We start from the raw sequence: 21600 nt of genomic DNA, 5'->3' as shown, positions 1-21600 counted from the left end.
TTTAATTATTGCTATTATTACGAGCGTGAGCGCGCCATTGCACCACGGTGATTCACTACAGCTGAACTCCCCCAGTGGGAGGAGAGCAGAGGTAAGAGAGAGGAGAGGAGGAGGAGAAGAGAGAGAAGGAGGAGGAGAAGAGAGGAGAGGATAGAGGAAAGGAGAGGAGAGCTGACAAGACAAAGTCTCGGCACTCAGACACGAGGGGAAAATCTTTTAGATTCTGTGCATGGACCCCATTAAACGAAATTCAAACCATTGCCATTCAATTGGGATACTTTCTTCTACTACAGAAGGGGTTTACGCAGATAGTACAGTGCATCCTCTCCTTATGTATGTGTCGAAACAACAAATGCATCCAAGGGTAATTGTAGTGTACTCTGAGGAAGCTTCAGCTTGTTCAGAATGCTGCTGCTAGAGTTCTATTAAAGACCAAAATTTGATCATATTACACCAATTCTGAAATCGTTACATTGGCTTCCTGTAGGTCAGAGAATTGACTTTAAAATCATGTTGCTAACCTATAAATCCCTACATGGTTTAGGCCCAAAATATTTAACTGATATGCTTCCACTACATCAGCCTTCTAGACCACTAAGATCCTCTGAGACCAATCTGTTAATTATCCCCAGAGTAAACACAAAACATGGGAAAGCAGGATTTAGTTACTATGCAACAAATAGCTGGAATAAACTCCCAGAGGATTTAAGACTTGCCCCAACTCTGAGCACCTTTAAAACAAGACTGAAGACTTTTATGTTTGCTATAGCTTTCTGCTAAATCTTAAATACATTTAACTTTGCCTTTATTTTCTATTTTAATACTAAAATGCCTTTTTCTATTCTATTTTATGCCTTTTTCTATTTTTTTTGCTTTAGCTTTCAGCTAAATATCTATTATTTTATTTTATTGTATGACAATGTTTATATGTGAAGCACTTTGAGTCTGCCTTGTGTATGAAAAGTGCTATATAAATAAAGTTGCCTTGCCTTGCCTTGCCTAGTGTATTAAGTAATATACATCTGCCTAAAGAAGCTATTTTGTGTAAAGATGCCAATTGTACAAGGGTAGAGCATAAGAGAGACCTCTGTTCCATGTATGACAATGTGGTGTCGGCCCTGTATGATGGTGGTAAACCTTTTCATAAACATGACACACAGAACAAGAAGTCTAACAGCAGACCCGGCTGGAATGAGCATGTAGCGATGTATCATACTGAGCATTGTGAAGCTTATAAACTCTGGATCATGTCTGGAAAACTTAAGCAAGGATCTGAGCTTGAGCATAAAATGCTTGCCAATGCCAGATCCAAGTATGCTGTGCGTTTCATATCCATAAATGAGCAATACATCTTATACCGTTGGAAAGCCTGTTTAGCTCCCTTTCAAATGGCACCCCATTGTAAGGGACAGGCATTTGTAGGATGGGCATGTGGGTTGCGCCCATGAAAAATATGCCAAATCTTTTCTGCCATTGCCAAACAGGTTATTTTGCTGTTGCTATTGACACTTGTTTTGAGCTGTTGGTACGCCCAGGTGCTGCCAATCAGGTGCCTGATTGGGCAACTTCAAGCTGGTGTTCTGCAAAACCAGGTTGCGGCATTATTTGGAGTGAGCCCTAGTACCCTCTCCAAACTGGAGGCTAAGATCCATATAACGGGGGACGTCTGGAGAAGGAGAGAGGAGTGATGACAAGTCTGGCAACCCCGATCGTCGGCGGCTGAGCTTTTCAAAGCAGACGCTCAAACAGGGGTTGCGGGTCAGCGGTTTTGATTCGTGTACCTCACGTGGGAACAAAGGTAAAACAAAAGACAACATAAGTTCTTCCTCTTATGGGGTAAGAAGGGGCCGTCTCCGGGTCTGGTCCGGCTGCGAGGACGTCGGCGTCTCAATCGCTCCCGTCTTCTCCCACTCAGTCCTGGGGGGAAGCGTATTAGCGTTATGGGTTTGTGCGATCTCCCCCTACCGCGTCTCTCCAACTCGGCTGTTCCCCCGTCTGGAGCGTGCTCGGTCCTTAACCCTGCGTTCACACCAAAAGATGCAAAAAGTTGACGCGCGTCACGATCCCATTCAAAGTGAATGTAGAGACGCGTTGCTGCTTTGCTGCCGCAGCATTTGCTGCCGAGAAAACGGGCAGCAAAATTTGATGCCCGTGCCCGGCAGCGGGCACGGGAGGAGGGCGCGTTCACGTATTTTGCGGCGCGTCAAATGCTGCTCGAGTTGAAATATTTCAACTTTTCGGCAGCAAACGCGTGATGACAGCCAATCAGCGTTCAACAGCGTTGCCACTGAGGCATTGCCACTGAGTGACATGCCGTAACAGCCAATCAGTGTTACTCCCTTGGAGTGAGCTTGAGTTCACTACCTGATCCAGATCAGGGCGCTAAAATGGAGGAGAAGATAATAATTGCAGTCTCCGCATACCCGGTGATCTTCAACACCACCGTGGCCAGTTATAAATATATATATAAGTATAAATGTCCAACCGAGAGATCCTAGCACCGATCCTAGCTAGCAGGTCATCAAACTGGGCTGGAGTCAGCCTCAAATAGCGCTGGAAGCGTTCGCCATCCAGACGGAGATCCTGCAGAAGACGGTGAAATTCACCGAGCTCTGTACGGCTCCGAATGGTTTCATGAACCCATAAACGACGGGCATTCCGACGTCTCTCCCTCTTCCACAACAGGTAAAGACATGCAATGCTCGTAATATCGGCCATGGTTGTGAATGAATTCAGAAGCACCGCGGGAAAAACTTGCCGCGCATCAAAACTGCGGCGCGGCAAAACTTTCGCGGCGCAGCAAAATGTTTGACGCGCCGCAAAACCTTTGCCGCGCTGCAAAACTTTCGACGCGCCGCAAAACTTGATTTGCGGCGCCGCAAAACTTCGGCGGCAACTCGTTCGGGCAGCAAATGCATCTTTTGGTGTGATAGCAGAGCCCTCTGCCGCCTCCCTCCCCCAGGTGATCCCGATGCCCGTGATCGACCGGGTGCGCTTGATGCGCGCTCCCGCGACGCCAGGCTGAGCGGCACATACCTCCCTCGGACCACCCGTCCGAAGGGGAGGGCGCTGCTCCCGGTGCGGGCGTGGTTCGACCCCCCCCAGTTGGAACGGGGTTGCCACGCAAGGCAAAGTCACAGTACTCACACACATGGAGAGAATCTTGACATGTAGTAACTGTGATCTTTGTCTTACACATGTTGGGTTGCTGTATGGTGGACATCAACAGTCATTGACTCATCAGCTGTTTTTCCATTTTTATTAACATCAGAAAAGTATTTTTACATTTGATTATGTTGTCATTTATGATTCCGAAGTATAAACTAACAATAATGTTGAGATGATTATGAAACACATATCAAACCTTAAAACCATGCTATTCATGACTGCAACCATTAACAATAGTAGAGCAGTAAACCTTAAAAGACTGGAGAAAACAGACAATGAAGAATATAATGTTATCTAATCATTTAGAATGGGTTATCGTTTATAATAGTCAGGGTTCACTTCCTACTGAATTACTCCTTATTCTATGACAACAGTAAGATGTGAATACAGTTCTCTCAGATCTCACATAGTAGAGATTCTAATTCATGAAACAACATTAGTTGTTTTGGTCATTTGATTATTTTATTAACAAAGAAAGGTCCTAGTCTGTTTGATTGACAGGTGAGATGATCAGGGGGGCAGAGTTGTTACCTTCAAAATCATGGTTGCCTGGACAGAGGAATGGATAGAGAGGCTCAGTAAAGCTGCAGCCAGTAGCAGAGTAGATAGGAACCCTGGCTTCCACATCATAGAAGGAGACCAGACCCTCATCATAATCAACAAACACCCCCACCTTCTGGAGCTCAGCTCTCAGAGGGAGACAGACATCAGTGTTATCATGAAATGCCAACACATCCTTGTTGTAGTAAAGAGTCCAATAACCTGTCTCAGGCGTCAATATGATGAGATCTTTTCTGTTGATGGACTCTCTGGCCACTCCTAAACACCATGTAGTCTTGTCTTTAACCTGGACCTCAAAGTAAAATCGCCCTGAGAAGCTCTGCCTTGTGAGAACATATATATATTTAAATCTCTTAGGGTTGTCTGGGAGTTTCTTCCTCACACCTCCATCATGTACTTGTTTCCCATCCTCAGACAGGATGAGCCTTCGATGAGCTGTATCAGGATCCAGAGTCACATCTACTTCATACTGCTGGACCCTCTTCAGTTCAGCATCACGCAGCTTCTTCATCTCCATGTTCAGTGTCTCCTCCAGCTGATCCAGGGATCTCCTCAAGGTCCCTACGTATGACGGAGGACGGACCTCCACAGTTGTCCAGTCCCTGGTGGGTGGAGGATCCTTCAGGGATCTGAAGGCCTGGAGGAAGTGGAGGTGGTCTTCAGTGTGTGAGAGCCGCTTCACCTCTGAGCTTCTATTGGTCAGATCTTCTATTTCCTGCTCCAGCTCTTTGATGAGGTCTTCAGCTTGTTTCTTTGTGGATTTCAGTCTCTCTTTAACCATACGGTTGAGGTCATCCTGGCACTTTTCAATGCAGCGCTTCAGATCAGTGAGGATGTGCACACCATCGGCTATCTCTCTGTCTGCATCTGCTTTGCTGCGATTAACTGTGTCTTCAATCTCCTGAATATTATTTAGTCTCTCCTGGATCATCTGCTGGACTTCAGCCTCTATCTTCACCAGCTGGGCCTTCTTCACTTCATATTCCTCCTTAAGAGGTACAACAGGATGGGACTTGTGGTCTGTCTCTGTGCAGAACTGACACACACACACCTGTTCAGTCTGGCAGAAGAGCTCCAGAAGTCGGTCGTGTTTCTTACACATCCTGTCTTCCAGACGGTCCATAGGCCCAGAAAGACGATGTTTCTTCAGGACTGCGACTCTCTGATGTGGCTCCAGGTGGGTTTGGCAGTAAGAGATAAAACACACCAGGCAGGACTTCACGGCCTTCAGCTGGGTCCCAGTACAGACGTCACAGGGAACTTCTCCGGGTTTAACACAGAGTTTATCTTTTACTCGTATGGATGTTTGAATCTGAGCGGCCAGCTCTGATAAGAGGGTATTAATCCTTAAATCAGGTCTTGTGTTGAAAGGCATATTGCAAAGAGGACATTTGAACTTGACTTGATCATCCCAGTACTTTGTAATACAGGTTCTGCAGAAGTTGTGTCCACATGGTGTGGAAACTGGACTGTTGAACACATCTAGACAGATGGAACATGAAAAGTTCTCTTCAGACCCGGAAGTGTTAGCAGAGGCCATTCCTAGAAACAGACGACAAGGTTTATGTATTGAGCAAGTCCATTATTTTTTTTAATTCCCTAAGGAAGAGAGGTTTTAACTTCTCTGAAAGTTATGCTGTTTTACTCACCTTGTTGATGTTTCTGTCTCTCAGACTATTTCTTTCAAAATGTGTTTTCTTTTCCTCCTGAAAGAGAGAACTGCTTCCACGTCGGATTGACTTGGCTTCTGGGAATGTTACGTTTTGTTTCCTGATCAAGCCGTCCTCTCCTCTCCTCCCCTAACACTTGGCTCCTCCCCTAACACCTGGCTCCTCCCCTCCTCCCCTAACACTTGGCTCCTCCCCTAACACCTTGCCCCGCCAACACGGATGCACAGTTCAGTGACATTCATGCGCTGTTCTTTCAAATATATTTGAAAACAGAATATAGGACAAAGCACAGACAAAGAGATGGTGCAAACATCACTGAAGAAGTGTGTGTCCAAGTGTGTCCAGGTTGTATGTGCTAGTATGGTTTGTGATTTAACATTGAGTTAACGCTGGTAGTTATAAAAGGCTCATCCCTAACCTCTTTAAACAGCTGCATCATGAGGCTCAGGGTAGGGCGGACGAACCAGACCAACAAGTTCCCAATTCAGAGACAACACAGTCAATGCCAGCCACAGCAAAAAAAAAAAAAAAAGCTTTTTTGTGCCATGGCAGTTAACAATGTCACATTATAACAGGTCTATTATGGGTAGCTTTTACGTACCATGGAAAAACAGTGTGAAAATCTGAATTGATGGACAACCGGTTTAATAGTTTAGTTCTATTCGTTATTTATGCTTATCAAGTTGTGATAGAGCAAAATTATTTTCCACTAATCCAATGCGGTCTTACATCATTTCAATGCATGGATTTCCTTACATTCCTTTGAGCCAACTGAATGGGTGGAGTCTGCTTTCCCTCCTGGCTCCGTTCCAAGCAGGTGACCAAAAGCCATGCACTCACCTTATAGTGACTGTCCAGCTGAATCAAGCTACAGAGTTATTACAGAACTAGCTAATTGAATACCTTTCTACCTTTGTTGTCCGGACAGCCAGACGAAAATCATATCAACAACACACTACACACTCCCAATATCTTTTCACACACCCCAGAGACATCTATGGACTTTCACTTATTGGACTTTGAGACCCCTGACTCTTATGGACTTATCTGTGTGTACGGACTCTTAAATGTTGTGTAAATGTTTTTATGTGCTGTTTAATGTATTTCTATGAGGATTGAAGAGATGTGTAATGCAGGACAAATTTCTGTGTAAACAGACATTAAAGTTGATCTAATGTAACCTAATCTAATAATAAGTGGACCTGCTCTTTGTTACTCTTTCACTGCAGTTTGGTTCAACATGATGATAAATGCTCCAGGCCCAGGGTCTAAAGAACCCCGTCCAAAACCAGTCCACCCACCACTTAAATCAAGCAGAATAATTTTTTATTCCTTTCTAAACCAATCAAGCCTTCACAGAAAACCTGGGAGAAAAATAATTACATTTTGGATGATAGGGTTGTAGGAATAAAGTAACTTGCAGTTGAAGTTGTGACCTTGATGTTTTGAAGGAAACCAAACATGCTGTTGGAGCTGGTCCAGACTATCAGAATGTAAAGAATGCATTCTGGCTGACGTCTGGCTGACACTCGTTTTCCATTGAGAGGTGGGGCTTGATTGCAGATCAGGTATTCCCCGTCTTTGAGGTGGAGCCAGAACATTTGATTGATGTAACTTGATAACCCAAAACTGAAAGTATCAGTTAACGAGTGCAGTAGTATGTGTTTAAAACAGGGCCATTTGAGGCCATATTTAGATACGTTTTTTAAATGTTATGAATTTAAGCTGAAATTTGGACCAGGATGAATCCACATCACTACCATGTAACCCACTGCATCACCTTTCATGAAATCAAACAACGAAAAAGAAGACAACACTTTATGTGTTTGGTTGCTGTATGATGTCATCAAATACGGTTCTTTATTTCTCTGTTAATTGACACAAACCCAGCATGACACCAGTCAGTCAGTCAGTCAGTCAGTCAGTCAGTCAGTCAGTCAGTCAGTCAGACTCTCTCTCTTTATATCTCTTTCTCTCTCTCTCTCTCTCTCTCTCTCTCTCTCTCTTTCTCCCTCTCTCTCTCTCTCTCTCTCTCTCTCTCTCTCTCTCTCTCTCTCTCTCTCTCTCTCTCTCTCTCTCTCGCTCTCTCTCTCTTTATTTTTAAAAATGGTTCATAAACAGTTTTAATAAATGGTGAATCAACAATTCCAGGAATCCTTTGGATGATTTCAATCTCTCGTCCGTTGTGGCTCGACCGGTAGAGCTGCCAGTTGGTGCCGCGCCCTCAGAGAACCACAGAACGGCCCGCAGTTCAGGGAGGAACTCAATTCATGAAGTAATGCAGGACTTTTAATCGATTTTTCAAGCAGCCATCTTTTCGACACCATCTCAACGAAGTTGAGATTTTGTTTGGCACTAAAAAGCTGTCAACAATCTATGCTTTCTTTATCTTATCCCATCTTATTCGGTGCAAATAGTTCTTCCTGCAAAGTGTTCCACGTTTGTACTTCTTTTTGAATGGAGTATGTACACCGGGGGTGATTCCCTAAACCAGGCGGTCGGTGGTTTGTCCAAAGCGTGTGACGTCATAACTCGGCCGAAGTTCAGCACCTTGGAGAGCGACAGCGGAAGACGTCTCCCACTCGGTCTGCTGCGGCTATCCTCGACACACCAGCCACCAAGCCGACGCCATTAACACGTTGTATTCATTTAACACCTTCAGGTTATTCAACGATGCAATTCTAATGATACTGTGTATGAGAAAGGGACCGCAGTCGACTCTTACCTGAACGGCTGATCAAATGAGGGAGAGGTGGGAGGGCTGGTGGCAGTGGACTCAACGATGTCCTGAAAGAAAATGAATAAGAAGGAATTAGGAATTATATGCCAGAACTGGGTGATATGGCCATATGTTATGTACAATATATAATAGCTATGTACACAATATAGTACTGCCAAAAAATACATTGATTAACCATGTTATATTACTAATATAACATAATATATTAGTATATATATTAATAATCCTGTTCGCGTCCTCGGCAGCCAGTCAGTTTCGTTCTCAGTGGGTGCTGGTCTCCGCCAGGGCTGCGCCTTGTCACCAATCCTGTTTGTGATATACATGGACAGGATATCGAGGCGTAGTCGTGGTGGGGAGGGGTTGCAGTTCGGTGGTCTGAGGATCTCGTCACTGCTTTTTGCAGATGATGTGGTCCTCATTGGATCATCGGCCTGTGACCTTCAGCACTCACTGGATCGGCTGGCGGCCGAGTGTGAATCGGCTGGGATGAGGATCAGCACCGCTAAATCTGAGGCCATGACTCTTAGCAGGAAACCGGTGGATTGCTTACTCCGGGTAGGAAATGAGTCCTTAGCCCAAGTGAAGGAGTTCAAGTACCTCGGGGTCTTGTTCGCGAGTGAGGGTACTATGGAGCGTGAGATTGGCCGGAGAATCGGAGCAGCGGGGGCGGTATTGCGTTCGCTTTACCGCACCGTTGTTACGAAAAGAGAGCTGAGCCGCAAGGCAAAGCTCTCGATCTACCGGTCGATCTTCTTTCCTATCCTCACCTATGGTCATGAGGGTTGGGTGATGACCGAAAGGACGAGATCGCGGGTACAAGCGGCCGAGATGAGTTTTCTCAGAAGGGTGGCTGGCGTCTCCCTTAGGGATAGGGTGAGAAGCTCAGCCATCCGTGAGGAACTCGGATTAGAGCCGCTGCTCCTTTACTTTGAAAGGAGTCAGCTGAGGTGGTTCGGGCATCTGGCAAGGATGCCCACTGGGCGCCTCCCTTGGGAGGTGTTTCAGGCACGTCCAGTGGGGAGGAGACCTCGGGGAAGACCCAGGACTAGGTGGAGAGATTATATCTCAACACTGGCCTGGGAACGCCTCGGGATGCCCCCGTCAGAGCTGGTCAATGTGGCCCTGGAAAGGGAAGTCTGGGGCCCCCTGCTTGAGCTGCTCCCCCCGCGACCCGACCCCGGATAAGCGGATGACGATGAGGATGATGAGGATGTCTCAGAATATTAAATAAATAGTCAAATTAAGTTTAGTACAAAAGAGTAGGATTAGGGGCCCACAAAGAAGGTTCCGCCCCTCTGTGCTGATACCCGCTCCTGCCACTGGGTGTCGCTCACAACACTGATTATGGGACTGCTGCTTGTATGCGCCAGGGCAGAGGTAGTAGACTATAGTGAAGACAAGTCAAACGGGTATTCACACATATGTAATGTGCATGCAAAACACTACTTAACACAATCCTGGATGAGCTAGAAAGGAGAGCAGACATAGGAGATAGCAGCGGAAGAAGAGAGAGGAAGGAGAGAGGAGAAACTAAGATGAGAGGATGGAGAGAGGAGAGATGACAAGACAAAGTCACAGTACTCACACACATGGGGAGAATCTTGACATGTAGCAACTGTGATCTTTGTCTTACACATGTTGGGTTGTTGTATGGTGGACATTCAAAGTCATAGACTCATCAGCTATTTTTCCATTTTTATTAACATCAGAAAAGTATTTTTACATTTGATTATGTTGTCATTCATGATTACGAAGTATAAACTAACAATAATGTTGAAATGATTATGAAATACACATCAAACCTGAAACCATGCTATACATGACTGCAACCATTAACAATAGTAGAGCAGTAAACCTTAAAAGACTGGAGAAAACAGACAATGAAGAATATAATGTTATCAAATAATTTTGAATGGGTTATCATTTATAATAGTCAGGGTTCAATTCCTACTGAATTACTCCTTGTTATATGACAGCAGTAAGATATTAATACAGTTCTCTCAGATCTCACATGGTAGAGATTCTAATTCATGAACAACATTAGTTGTTTTGGTCGTTTGATTATTTTATTAACAAACAAAGGTCCTAGTCTGTTTGATTGACAGATGAGATGATCAGGGGGGCAGAGTTTATACCTTCAAAATCCCAGGGACATGGGCAGAGGAATGGATAGAGAGGCTCAGTAAAGCTGCAGCCAGTAGCAGAGTAGATATGAACCCTGGCTTCCACATCATAGAAGGAGACCAGACCCACATCATAATCAACAAACACCCCCACCTTCTGGAGCTCAGCTCTCAGAGGGAGACGGACATCAGGGTCATCATTAAATACCAACCCATCCTCGGCGTAGTAAAGAGTCCAGTAACCTGTCTCAGGGCTCACTGTGATCCGATCTTTTCTGTCTATGGACTCTCTGGCCACTCCTAACCACCATCCAGTCTTGTCTTTAACCTGGACCTCAAAGTAAAATCTCCCTGAGAAGCTCTGACTTGTGAGAACACATATACCCTGTGTAAATCTCTTATGGTTGTCTGGGAGTTCCTTCACTACACCTCCATCATGTACTTGTTTCCCATCCTCAGAGAGGATGAGCCTTCGATGAGCTGTATCAGGATCCAGAGTCACATCTACTTCATACTGCTGGACCCTCTTCAGTTCAGCATCACGCAGCTTCTTCATCTCCATGTTCAGCGTCTCCTCCAGCTGATCCAGGGATCTCCTCAAGGTCCCTACGTATGACGGAGGACGGACCTCCACCGTGGTCCAGTCCCTGGTGGGTGGAGGATCCTTCAGGGATCTGAAGGCCTGGAGGAAGTGGAGGTGGTCTTCAGTGTGTGAGAGAAGCTTCACCTCTGAGCTTCTATTGGTCAGATCTTCTATTTCCTGCTCCAGCTCTTTGATGAGGTCTTCAGTTTGTTTCTCAGTGGGTTTCAGTTTCTCTTTAACCATTTGGTTGAGGTCATCCTGGCACTTTTCAATGCAGCGCTTCAGAGCAGTGAGGATGTGCACACCATCGGCTATCTCTCTGTCTGCATCTGCTTTGCTGCGGTTAACTGTGTCTCTAATCTTTTGAATATTATTTAGTCTCTCCTGGATCAACTGCTTAACTTCAGCCTCTATCTTCCCCAGCTGGGCCGTCTTCACTTCATATTCCTGCTTTAGAAGTACAACAGGATGGGACTTGTGGTCTGTTTCTTTGCAGAACTGACACACACACACCTGTTCAGTCTGGCAGAAGAGCTCCAGAAGTCGGTCGTGTTTCTTACACCTCATGTCTCCCAGACGGTCCATAGGCTCGACCAGCCGATGTTTCTTAAGAACTGGGAATCTTTGATGTGGCTCCAGGTGGGTTTGGCAGTAAGAGATAAGACAAACTAGGCAGTACTTCACGGCCTTCAGCTTGGTCCCAGTACAGACATCACAGGGAACTTCTCCGGGTTTAACACAGAGCTGATCTTTTACTCGTAAGGATGTCTGAAACTGAGCGGCCAGCCCTGATAAGAGGGTATTAATCCTTAAATCAGGTCTTGTGTTGAAAGGCATGTTTCAAAGAGGACATTTGAACTTGACTTGTTCATCCCAGTACTTTGTAATACAGGTTCTGCAGAAGTTGTGTCCACATGGTGTGGAAACTGGACTATTGAACACATCCAGACAGATGGAACATGAAAAGTTCTCTTCAGACCCGGAAGTGTTAGCAGAGGCCATTCCTAGACACAGACGACAAGGTTTATGTATTGAGCAAGTCCATTCTTTTTGTAATACTATAACTGGAAAAGATGTTGCAAATTCTCTCAAAGTTGTGCTATTTCACTCACCGTTTCGTGGTTTCTGTCTCTCAGACAATTTTTTCCAAAATGCGATTTATTTTTCTCCTCACAGAGTACTGCTTCCACGACGGGTGGCTTTGGTTTCAATGAACCTTAAGTTGTATTTCCTTAACAAGACGTCCTCTCCCCTCCTTACTCCTGGCTCCTCCCCTAATAGCTGGCTCCGCCCCCATGGACACAGTTCACTAACGGTTCAAGTTCCACACTCTGGCCTTGGGTGCATTCATGCGCTGTAATTCAAAAACGTTGATGTGTTGCAAATATGTTTGAAACACGACAAAACATTGACCAAGAGCTGATGAAAAGACATTGTGGTGATTTAATAGTGATTTGCCTCTGTAACTAAGATTAAGAGCTATACAAAAACAATTGACTTGACTTGGTATTTTTCACAAAAGTATTTATAAAAGCAACCCTCTCTTTTTATGCCCAGGTTATCTATGATTTATGGTTTGTGATTTGATGTAGCGTCAACACTAGCAGTGTTATAAGGCTTATCTCCCAGACTTTAACCTCATAAATGTATAAATGTGTGTGAGTAGGAGTCTGCAAACGACTCTTACCAGAACAGCTGATCAAAAGAAAAAACAGAACAAGATATCGATGGAGAGATTATCTATTTATACTGTTTATATAAATATAGATAAATAGATTGAGACCACGCTGTGATAAAGTCGAGCAATGACAATCCAGATCTTCAAGCCACGTTACAGCTCAATGTTCAGACGCACACACACACACACACACACACACACACACACACACACACACACACACACACACACACACACACACACACACGCACACACACACACACACACACACACACACACACACACACACACACACACACACACACACACACACACACACACAAACAAGCACACAGGCCCTTATTAACACAATGTTAACCCTGCCAAAAATATCAGACATAAGCAAGGGGATTCCTCGTTAGTGATGTATTTTAGAAACTTCTCCAGCTACATACATTTAGGCATATGATCAGTGAACTATATATTCAAATGTCTCAATTCAAAATGACTGTCGATTCAAAAAGCACGGCACAAACTATTCAAAATGTCAAAATAAATGTTCGCTTTTTGACCCCTTTGGTCTCTTCACATAGGCAAGTAACTCCTTTTAAAAAACAAAACTTTCGACCTTCTCACACTGATCCCTCTGCAATGCCACATAAGAACTGTTACGTTGTTTCTGGTCCTCATCCCCTCGACACACCTGCCGCTAATCATCATTCCCTACTTCAGTCGGGGATTTCCAATCATCCGGCGCCAGTTCGTCGTTTACTACAACAAGTTTGAATCCGTCCCTAGAATTGTGTTCCCAAAAGACTACGGTGGTCATGTGAGTCCGCAGACTGGGGAAGCGGGGCACGCCACTGGTTGAATGTGCACTGCTCAATGGTTTAATGATGGCTTCAGGTTGAAGACAGCGTGTAGAGGGGCCCTAGCTTTAGACGGGGCCCCACACTCAGGTACCTGGGCAGGAAGAGACTGCCTGTTTCATTCTGTGTTGTTTTTATTCATGTTTGTTTGTTTTGGCAGGCGTCACCACGGTGCCCACGCACGCACGCACGCACGCACGCACGCACACACGCACACGCACACACACACACACACACACACACACACACACACACACACACACACACACACACACACACACACGTGGCTCCACTTAGCCCCTGAGCAGCGGGTACACAAATAATGCATATTATTCCACATTTTTTATTGATCTGTTTTGCCGACACACTGTCTTGATGTGTGTGTGTGTTTCTCTGTGTGTGTGTGTGTGTGTTTCTCTTCCTATGGGAAGTTGGTTGCACTTTTGACTCAAGTTTAGAGGAAGCTTTCCTTACTAAACAAGTTAAATACCAACCATTAGTGCAAGCTATCATACATTTAGGCTATAAATGCCAGCTCATCGTTTTTATTTTCGGCAGCCTAGGTCATGTCCACAGGCTGGTGGTCAGAGGCTTGAGAATTATGAGGTTGTCCAAATGTAAAGCCAAGCAGCTTGCAACATATTGCTCAATCTCCTCCATTATATGCAGCCAAGCTATTTGGAGGAGGAGGTGTTTTCTGTACCCATAGATTTTCTCTGTCTGTTAACAGACTGTGTGCAGAATAAGCTCATGTGTACGTATTGTCTATTCTGTGCATGTTTGACTCAAGTACTGCAACATGTTGTTTCAAGGATGTAGGGTATCAAAAGCAACTGAAAATATTTGTGCCCTTGCAATGTATTTTAAAAATGCGATATGCGTGGAAGAGAGACGGAGAAGGGAGGAAGGAGAGGAAAAAGGATTAGAGGGGAGAAGGAGAAGAGAGAGTATTTAGTGACCAGAACTGTATGGAGTTTATCTATTGTTTGTGTGTGCGTGTGTGTGTGTGTGTGTGTGTGTGTGTGTGTGTGTGTGTGTGTGTGTGTGTGTGTGTGTGTGTGTGTGTGTGTGTGTGTGTGTGTGTGTGTGTGTGTGTGTGTGTGTGTGTGCAGACGCCAGGGAGGAGTGAGGGGAGTGGTAGGTCTGGCAACCTGCTGGCTCCACCCCCAAGCCATATATGGACTTCCTCCCTCTAACGAGGCAAGCCTGGGGATCGTTAGGCTGGGGTGCTTGGGGTTAAGAGGGCTAGCAAACAGACATGTGGGGAAGTTGGAGTTGGAAGAGGAGCTAGAGAAGCTAGGGCTAGCAGAGGACAGGCAGGATCTGTGTGATCGCCTGGAAGCACGGAACGCCCTGAGAGAGAGAGAGAGAGAGACAGGTGGAAGGTGTTGGACGACTGGAGCATATAGGAGGTGGATGACCCTTTTAAAAATATATATTTATTTCTGCTTGGAACTGCTCTGTGTTGTGCCATTTTGTCTACTCAGCTTGGTAGCGTTGAAACCCCACAGCCACTGGCCCGCTACACTATATTAAGTTAATCTTTGGTGTGTGTCTATTTTGTGTGTTCATCTTTATGGTGTGTATCTATATGGTGTATACCTATGGTGTGCGTGTATATACTGTATATGGTTTGTATCTTGTTATCATTGTACCATTGTACCCCAGTTATCTCTGCGACCTGCGTTTGAAGTACTAGTGCACCCCCTGCTGGTAAAAGTGGGTCTCGCACACGCACACACGCACACGCACAATGTATGAGACACAAGAAGAGGGGAGGAAAAAGCGAGAGGGAGAGAGGGAATGGGAGAGAGGGAGAGTAAGGAGAATATAGCTATTCTGAGTAAACATTGTATTCAGAATGTACCTATTCTACTAAATAAATATGGTACTGGGAATGTACCTATTCTGCTTAATAAATATTGTACTGGGAATGTACCTACTCTGCTTGATAAACATTGTATTCAGAATGTACCTATTCCGCAGAAAATGTCTCCATTCTTCTTTTTGTAAATTTTTATTTAAATAAAAATCGAACACACATTTGATTGTTATCATTGATTATTGAGAAACATAAACTAACATATGTATATTTTTTAAACGAGCCATTTTCAACATTTTGTACTTCCTGCAAACATTTATAATTTGATATTGGTAAACGTATAAAACATTCTGTAAATCAGACATTGATCATAAATGTACATGTAATGTAATCATGGGTTATATTTAATAAAAGTAATGTTTATTATCTTATTGAATTCATCCTTGTTAAATGACATCAGTCAAACAACAAAGCAGTTATGTCAGATCTCATTTAGTAGAGATTCTAATTCAGGAAGCAACATTAGTTGTATTGGTCGTTTGTTTAATTTACTATCTCGCAAATGTCCTAGTCTGTTTGATTGACAGGTGAGATGACCATAGGGGCAGAGTTGTTACCTTTATAATCATTGTTGCATGGGCAAAGGAATGGATAGAGAGGCTCACTGAAGGTGCAGCCAGTAGCAGAGTAGATATGAACCCTGGCTTCCACATCATAGAAGGAGACCAGACCCTCATCATAATCAACAAACACCCCCACCTTCTGGAGCTCAACTCTCAGAGAGAGACGGACAGAAGGGTTTCCAGTGAATACCAACCCATCCTTGTAGTAGAAAATAATCCAGTAACCCGTCTCAGGGGTCCACATGGTCTGACATTTTCTGTCGATGGACTCTCTGGCCACTCCTAACCACCATGCAGTCTTGTCTTTAACCTGGACCTCAAAGTAAAATCTCCCTGAGGAGAAGCTCTGCCTCGTGAGAACATATTTATAATCAGTAAATCTCTTAGGGTTGTCTGGGAGGGCCTTCGCTACATCTCCATCATGTACTTGTTTCCCATCCTCAGAGAGGGTGAGCTTTGGATGAGCTGTATCGGGATCCAGAGTCACATCTACTTCATACTGCTGGACCCTCTTCAGTTCAGCATCATGCAGGTTCTTCATCTCCATGTTCAGTGTCTCCTCCAGCTGATCCAGGGATCTCCTCAAGGTCCCTACGTATGACAGAGGACGGACCTCCACCGTGGTCCAGTCCTTGGTGGGTGGAGGATCCTTCAGGGATCTGAAGGTCTGGAGGAAGTGAAGGTGGTCTTCAGTGTGTGAGAGCAGCTTCACCTCTGAGCTTCTATTGGTCAGATCTTTTATTTCATTTTCAATCTCTTTGATGAGGTCCTCAGCTTGTTTCTCCGTGGTTTTATGTTTCTCTCTAACTGTTCGATAGAGTTCATCCCGGCACTTTTCAATGTGGCGCATCAGAGCAGTGAGGACCTGCACACCATCGGCTATCTCTCTGTCTGCGTCTTTCTTGCTAATTTCTTCTGTGTCTTTGATCTCTTTAATCTTTATTTTTCTCTCCTGGATCATGTGATGAACTTCAGCCTCTATCTTCCCCATTAGGGCCGTCTTCACTTCATATTCCTCCTTTAGAGGTACAACAGGATGGGACTTGTGGTCTGACTCTGTGCAGGACTGACACACACACACCTGTTCAGTCTGGCAGAAGAGATCCAGAAGTCGGTCGTGTTTCTTACACATCCTGTCTTCCAGACGGTCCATAGGCTCGACCAGCCGATGTTTCTTCAGGCCAGCGACTCTCTGATGTGGCTCCAGGTGGGTTTGGCAGTAAGAGATAAGACACACTAGGCAGGACTTCACAGCCTTCAGCTGGGTCCCAGTACAGACGTCACAGGGAACTTCTCCTGTTTCCACACAATGCTGCTCTTTTACTCGTAGGAATGTTCTAAACTGAGAGGCCAGCTCTGATAAGAGGATATTCACCTGTAGTTCAGGTCTTGTGTTGAAAATCTTGTTGCAAACAGGACATTTGTACCGGACTTGTTCATCCCAGAACTTTGTTATACAGGTTCTGCAGAAGTTGTGTCCACAGGGTGTGGTAACTGGACTGTTGAACACATCCAGACAGATGGGACATGAAAAGTTCTCTTCAGACCAGGAAGTGTTAGCAGAGGCCATTCCTAGACACAGACGACAAGGTTTAAGTATTGAGCAATTCCCTTATTTTTGTAATGCCATAACTGGAAAAGAGGTGTGAACTTGCTTTTTCACTCACCGTTTCGTGGTTTCTGTCTCTCAGACAATTTTTTCCAAAATGCGATTTATTTTTCTCCTCACAGAGTACTGCTTCCACGATGGGTGGCTTTGGTTTCAATGAACCTTAAGTTGTATTTCCTTAACAAGACGTCGTCTCCCCTCCTTACTCCTGGCTCCTCCCCTAATAGCTGGCTCCGCCCCCACGGACACAGTTCACTAACGGTTCAAGTTCCACACTCTGGCTTTGGGTGCAATCATGTGCTGTAATTCAAAAACGTTGATGTGTTGGAAACACGACAAAACACAAAGAGCTGGTGAAAAACCAGAGACATTGTGGTGATTTAATAGGGATTTGCCTCCGTAACTAAGATTAAGAGCTATACAAAAACTATTGACTTGACCTCATTTTTCCTGAGGCTGGTATTTTTCCAAAAAAGTTTTCATAAAAGCAACCCTCTCTCTTTGTGCCCAGGTTATATATGATTTATGGTTTGTGATTTGATATTGAGTCAACACTAGTAGTGTTATAAGGCTTATCTCCCAGACTTTAACCTCATAAATGTATAAATGTGTGTGAGTACGAGTCTGCAAACGACTCTTACAAGAACGGCAGATCAAAAGAAAAAAGAGAACAAGATATCGATGGAGAGATTATCTATTTATACTGTTTATATAAATATAGATAAATAGATTGAGACCACGCTGTGATAAAGTTGAGCAATGACAATCCAGATCTTCAAGCCACGTTACAGCTCAACGTTCAGACAACCCGTGTCGTGGCGGGAGTTAAACCAAAGAACATCACCCCCTCATCCAACAACATGGCAGCAGTTATAACCTAGTGGTTCCACACACACACACACACACACACACACCACACACACACACACACACACACACACACACACACACACACACACACACACACACACACACACACACACACACACACACACACACACACACACACACACACACACACACACACACACACACACACACACACACCACACAAGTGGCTCCACTTAGCCCCTGCGCAGCGGGTACACAAATAATGTTTTTTGCCTACACACTGTGTGTGTGTGTGTGTGTGTGTGTGTGTGTGTGTGTGTGTGTGTGTGTGTGTGTGTGTGTGTGTGTGTGTCTGTGTGTCTGTGTGTCTGTGTGTATATGTGTAAGGTCTGCCTCACTTGTATTCATTTTACCCTGCAATAACTTGATGGAACCTTAGATCTTTGGGGATAAGCAGCACAGCAGTCAGGTAGCTAATCAAAGCTATAATAAACCGTGCATTTCGTTTATTTAGATAAAGCATTATGAAAAAGTTTGCATGCACAATAAAGCATACAAATAAATTTGGCGCGCAGCATTTTCATTCTTCCTCTGGGTTAAGCCCCGGACGTTTATGAAACCAAGAAATCCCCACCCAAATCTATTCTCTTGAGTAGAGGCAATAAAAATGCGATATGCGTGGAAGAGAGACGGAGAAGGGAGGAAGGAGAGGAGAAAAGGATTAGAGGGGAGAAGGAGAATAGAGAGGGAGGAGTATTATTTAGTGACCAACTGAATGGAGTGTATCTATTGTTTGTTTGTGTGTGTGTGTGTGTGTGTGTGTGTGTGTGTGTGTGTGTGTGTGTGTGTGTGTGTGTGTGTGTGTGTGTGTGTGTGTGTGTGTGTGTGTGTGTGTGTGTGTGTGTACTGTATATCACAACGAGGCACAACACATACTACAGAACACTACAGCAAGGAGATTCCTTCTCAACATAAAACAAACAGAGACCAAACAACACTGGACTGGACTTAGAATGCAGGGAAAGCTAGCATGCCTAGACTTTGCCGACCACTCTGCTTCCCACTCCATGTACAGAAATGCTGCTGTTGGGGAGGAAATCCTCTGTTTCACTGCCAGAGCTAGGCTGCAGGTGCTACCTACCAAATACAATCTGGCATCATGGTATCCTGCACACCACCATCCACACTGTATAATGCACTCTGGCCATCAACTTGAATCAGTTGCCCATGTTGTGGATGGCTGTACTATGTACAAAGGACTGCGTATTGCACGCCATGACCGACTTGTAGATCTAATTTCCAGTAATGTTAAGAAAGTATCTCTAGAAAATGTAACCATGTACAAACATACACACATCATGCCGGAATGGTTTAACAGCCCTATTAATGTGATGTGTAACATCCCAAATACCCCTGATGTTGTGTTTTTAAACAGAGACAGAAGGGAAGTGCTCTTACTTGAGATAGGCTGTGTATTTGACCTGTACATGGAAATGGCTTTCAACGATAAAATCCTTAAATACCAGCCCATTCTGGAAATTCTAAGGGACCTAGGCTACCAATGCAAGTTAATAGTGTTTATTTTTGGAAGCTTGGGGCATGTCCACAACCGTGTTTTCAGTGGGTTAAGGCTGGCTGGGCTCTCCAGCAGAAAATCTAAAAAATTAGAAACGTTCTGCTCCATATCAGCAGTGATAGGCAGCCTGGCAGTGTGACGCAGGAGATGTTTTTTGTACCCTTGAACAATGACTTGTCTTATCTCTGAAATATTTGAATCTTGTCTCTTGTAATGTGATTGGTGGATTCAAATAAAGAAGTGTGTGTGTGTGTGTGTGTGTGTGTGTGTGTGTGTGTGTGTGTGTGTGTGTGTGTGTGTGTGTGTGTGTGTGTGTGTGTGTGTGTGTGTGTGTGTGTGTGTGTGTGTGTGTGTGTGCAGACGCCAGGGAGGAGTGAGGGGAGTGGTAGGTCTGGCAACCTGCTGGCTCCACCCATGCGCGCAGATGGGGGGGGGGGGACGGGGGGGACATGTCCCCCTCAGATTCATAGTGACCCCCCCACTCTGTCCCTACATAAGGGGACAAACACCGCCGGTAAAACGGAGGATTGATGTTCCGTTAGTTAGACTACATAAGGGGACAAACACCGCCGGTAAAACAGAGGATTAACGTTCCGTTAGTTCGACTAATTTACATGCAGCGCGCATTGAGAGCCTGGCGTTTGTGTGCTACGACTAATGGTGCGTTCCAGTTGTGCACGAATGTCAGAATTTCCGTGCTCCAAGTCAGAATTGTAATCAGAACCCCCCGTGAAGTTGGATCTCCAACTCAGAAAGTCGGATTAATCTCACCAGCCAGACATAGAATTCATGCTATCTGCTACTCACGTAAAAAGTAGTTACATGTTTTGTTTTTACGTTTGTGAGGCTGGGACGCGCTGGGAGCACTCAACTTTGGGGTTACGTTGTTCCGAGCTCCAAGTTCCGACTTTCAGTGTAAATTGAACACACCATAAGGCACGACTCTCACTCCCCAGGGTCCTAAAGAGGAACTGGTTGCTCAGCCGCGCCTGTACCTGTTGCGGTGATCATTATGACAGAGCGGGTGCAATGAAGAAACAAAATGAAGCAGCAAAAAACAATCAGAGTGTTTTTTTAAAAAACAAACAAAGTAAGTAGGCTATCCTATCCTACGCCTGTTGCCTGTTGACTTTCCCAGATGTGGCAGCTAATCGTTTTGTATTGTTGAGTAGCTAGTGACATTAATAAACGGCATTTACTCTTACCTGAAGTAGGCTAAATGTAAAATAAAAGTATTTTTATGCCGTGGGTGAATAGCTTTAATGTTTTTTTCATTTTTATGTATAATCTTAGAAAATTCCTAAAGACATTTTGAGTGTGCCTGGCTCTGGCCCATACCTTGTCATTCTCTTTAGCTAGCTACCTACCTACACTCTAGTGATAATGTCACACACTCTAGCTGTGAACATTCTACCAATACACACCCATACATTTTTATGGCCTGATTTTTGGAGATTTATCTGCAAACTGTTTGGCTTAGAAAAGTCATAGCACTAATCTCCCGACCGAGCCGCCGTTTTGGTACCTTTTTGTGTGTGTGCGACCAAAACTGGGAGGAGTAGTCGACCGAATAACGTAGAGAAGAATACAATATTATAATAACTATGGTGGATAGTAGTAGTGTGCTTTTCCAGGCACACTAATAAGCAACTGTTAAGTGAAATTATAAGATTTAAAATGTCAACATTATCCTCCTGGCCTGCAGGCAATTCCTGATGACAGTGAGGCAGGCCCTTGTCAGTCAAGAAAGAGACTGCATGAGGAAGGA

General features: G+C 44.6%; 4 protein-coding genes across 5 annotated transcripts in view; all 4 read right to left on the bottom strand.

Annotated features, from left to right (window-relative positions):
• Window positions 1–21600, bottom strand: part of LOC132455373 (E3 ubiquitin-protein ligase TRIM39-like) — a 61845-nt gene that overhangs the window by 10078 nt on the left and 30167 nt on the right. The window lies entirely within an intron of this gene.
• Window positions 3245–21600, bottom strand: part of LOC132455372 (E3 ubiquitin-protein ligase TRIM39-like) — a 66941-nt gene continuing 48585 nt past the window's right edge. Inside the window, exons 1-2 of one of the 2 annotated variants that reach the window (XM_060049214.1) lie at window positions 5379–5536; window positions 3245–5271 (exon numbers count right to left, since the gene is read on the bottom strand). In XM_060049214.1, the coding sequence (XP_059905197.1) occupies window positions 3650–5269 (1620 nt within the window). In that variant the 5' untranslated portion in view covers window positions 5270–5271; window positions 5379–5536 and the 3' untranslated portion in view covers window positions 3245–3649. Of the gene's footprint in view, window positions 5272–5378; window positions 5537–21600 lie in introns of those variants that run through there. The other variant, XM_060049215.1, reaches the window with a different exon arrangement.
• LOC132455388 (zinc finger protein RFP-like) lies at window positions 9825–12303 on the bottom strand. The gene is made up of 2 exons (XM_060049242.1): window positions 11958–12303; window positions 9825–11849 (listed from the first exon to the last, which is right to left on the bottom strand). The coding sequence occupies exon 2, from the start codon at window positions 11680–11682 to the stop codon at window positions 10225–10227; it is 1458 nt and encodes a 485-aa protein (XP_059905225.1). The 5' UTR covers window positions 11683–11849; window positions 11958–12303; the 3' UTR covers window positions 9825–10224.
• Window positions 15370–17710, bottom strand: LOC132455375 (E3 ubiquitin-protein ligase TRIM39-like). Its single transcript, XM_060049218.1, has 2 exons — window positions 17484–17710; window positions 15370–17388 (listed from the first exon to the last, which is right to left on the bottom strand). The coding sequence occupies exon 2, from the start codon at window positions 17384–17386 to the stop codon at window positions 15761–15763; it is 1626 nt and encodes a 541-aa protein (XP_059905201.1). The 5' UTR covers window positions 17387–17388; window positions 17484–17710; the 3' UTR covers window positions 15370–15760.

This window comes from Gadus macrocephalus, chromosome 4 (genome assembly GCF_031168955.1).
Source record: "Gadus macrocephalus chromosome 4, ASM3116895v1".
In the NCBI taxonomy this organism is placed as follows: Eukaryota; Metazoa; Chordata; class Actinopteri; order Gadiformes; family Gadidae; genus Gadus; species Gadus macrocephalus.
Note: the sequence above shows the minus strand (reverse complement) of the source record. Positions and strands in the feature narration are given on the sequence as shown.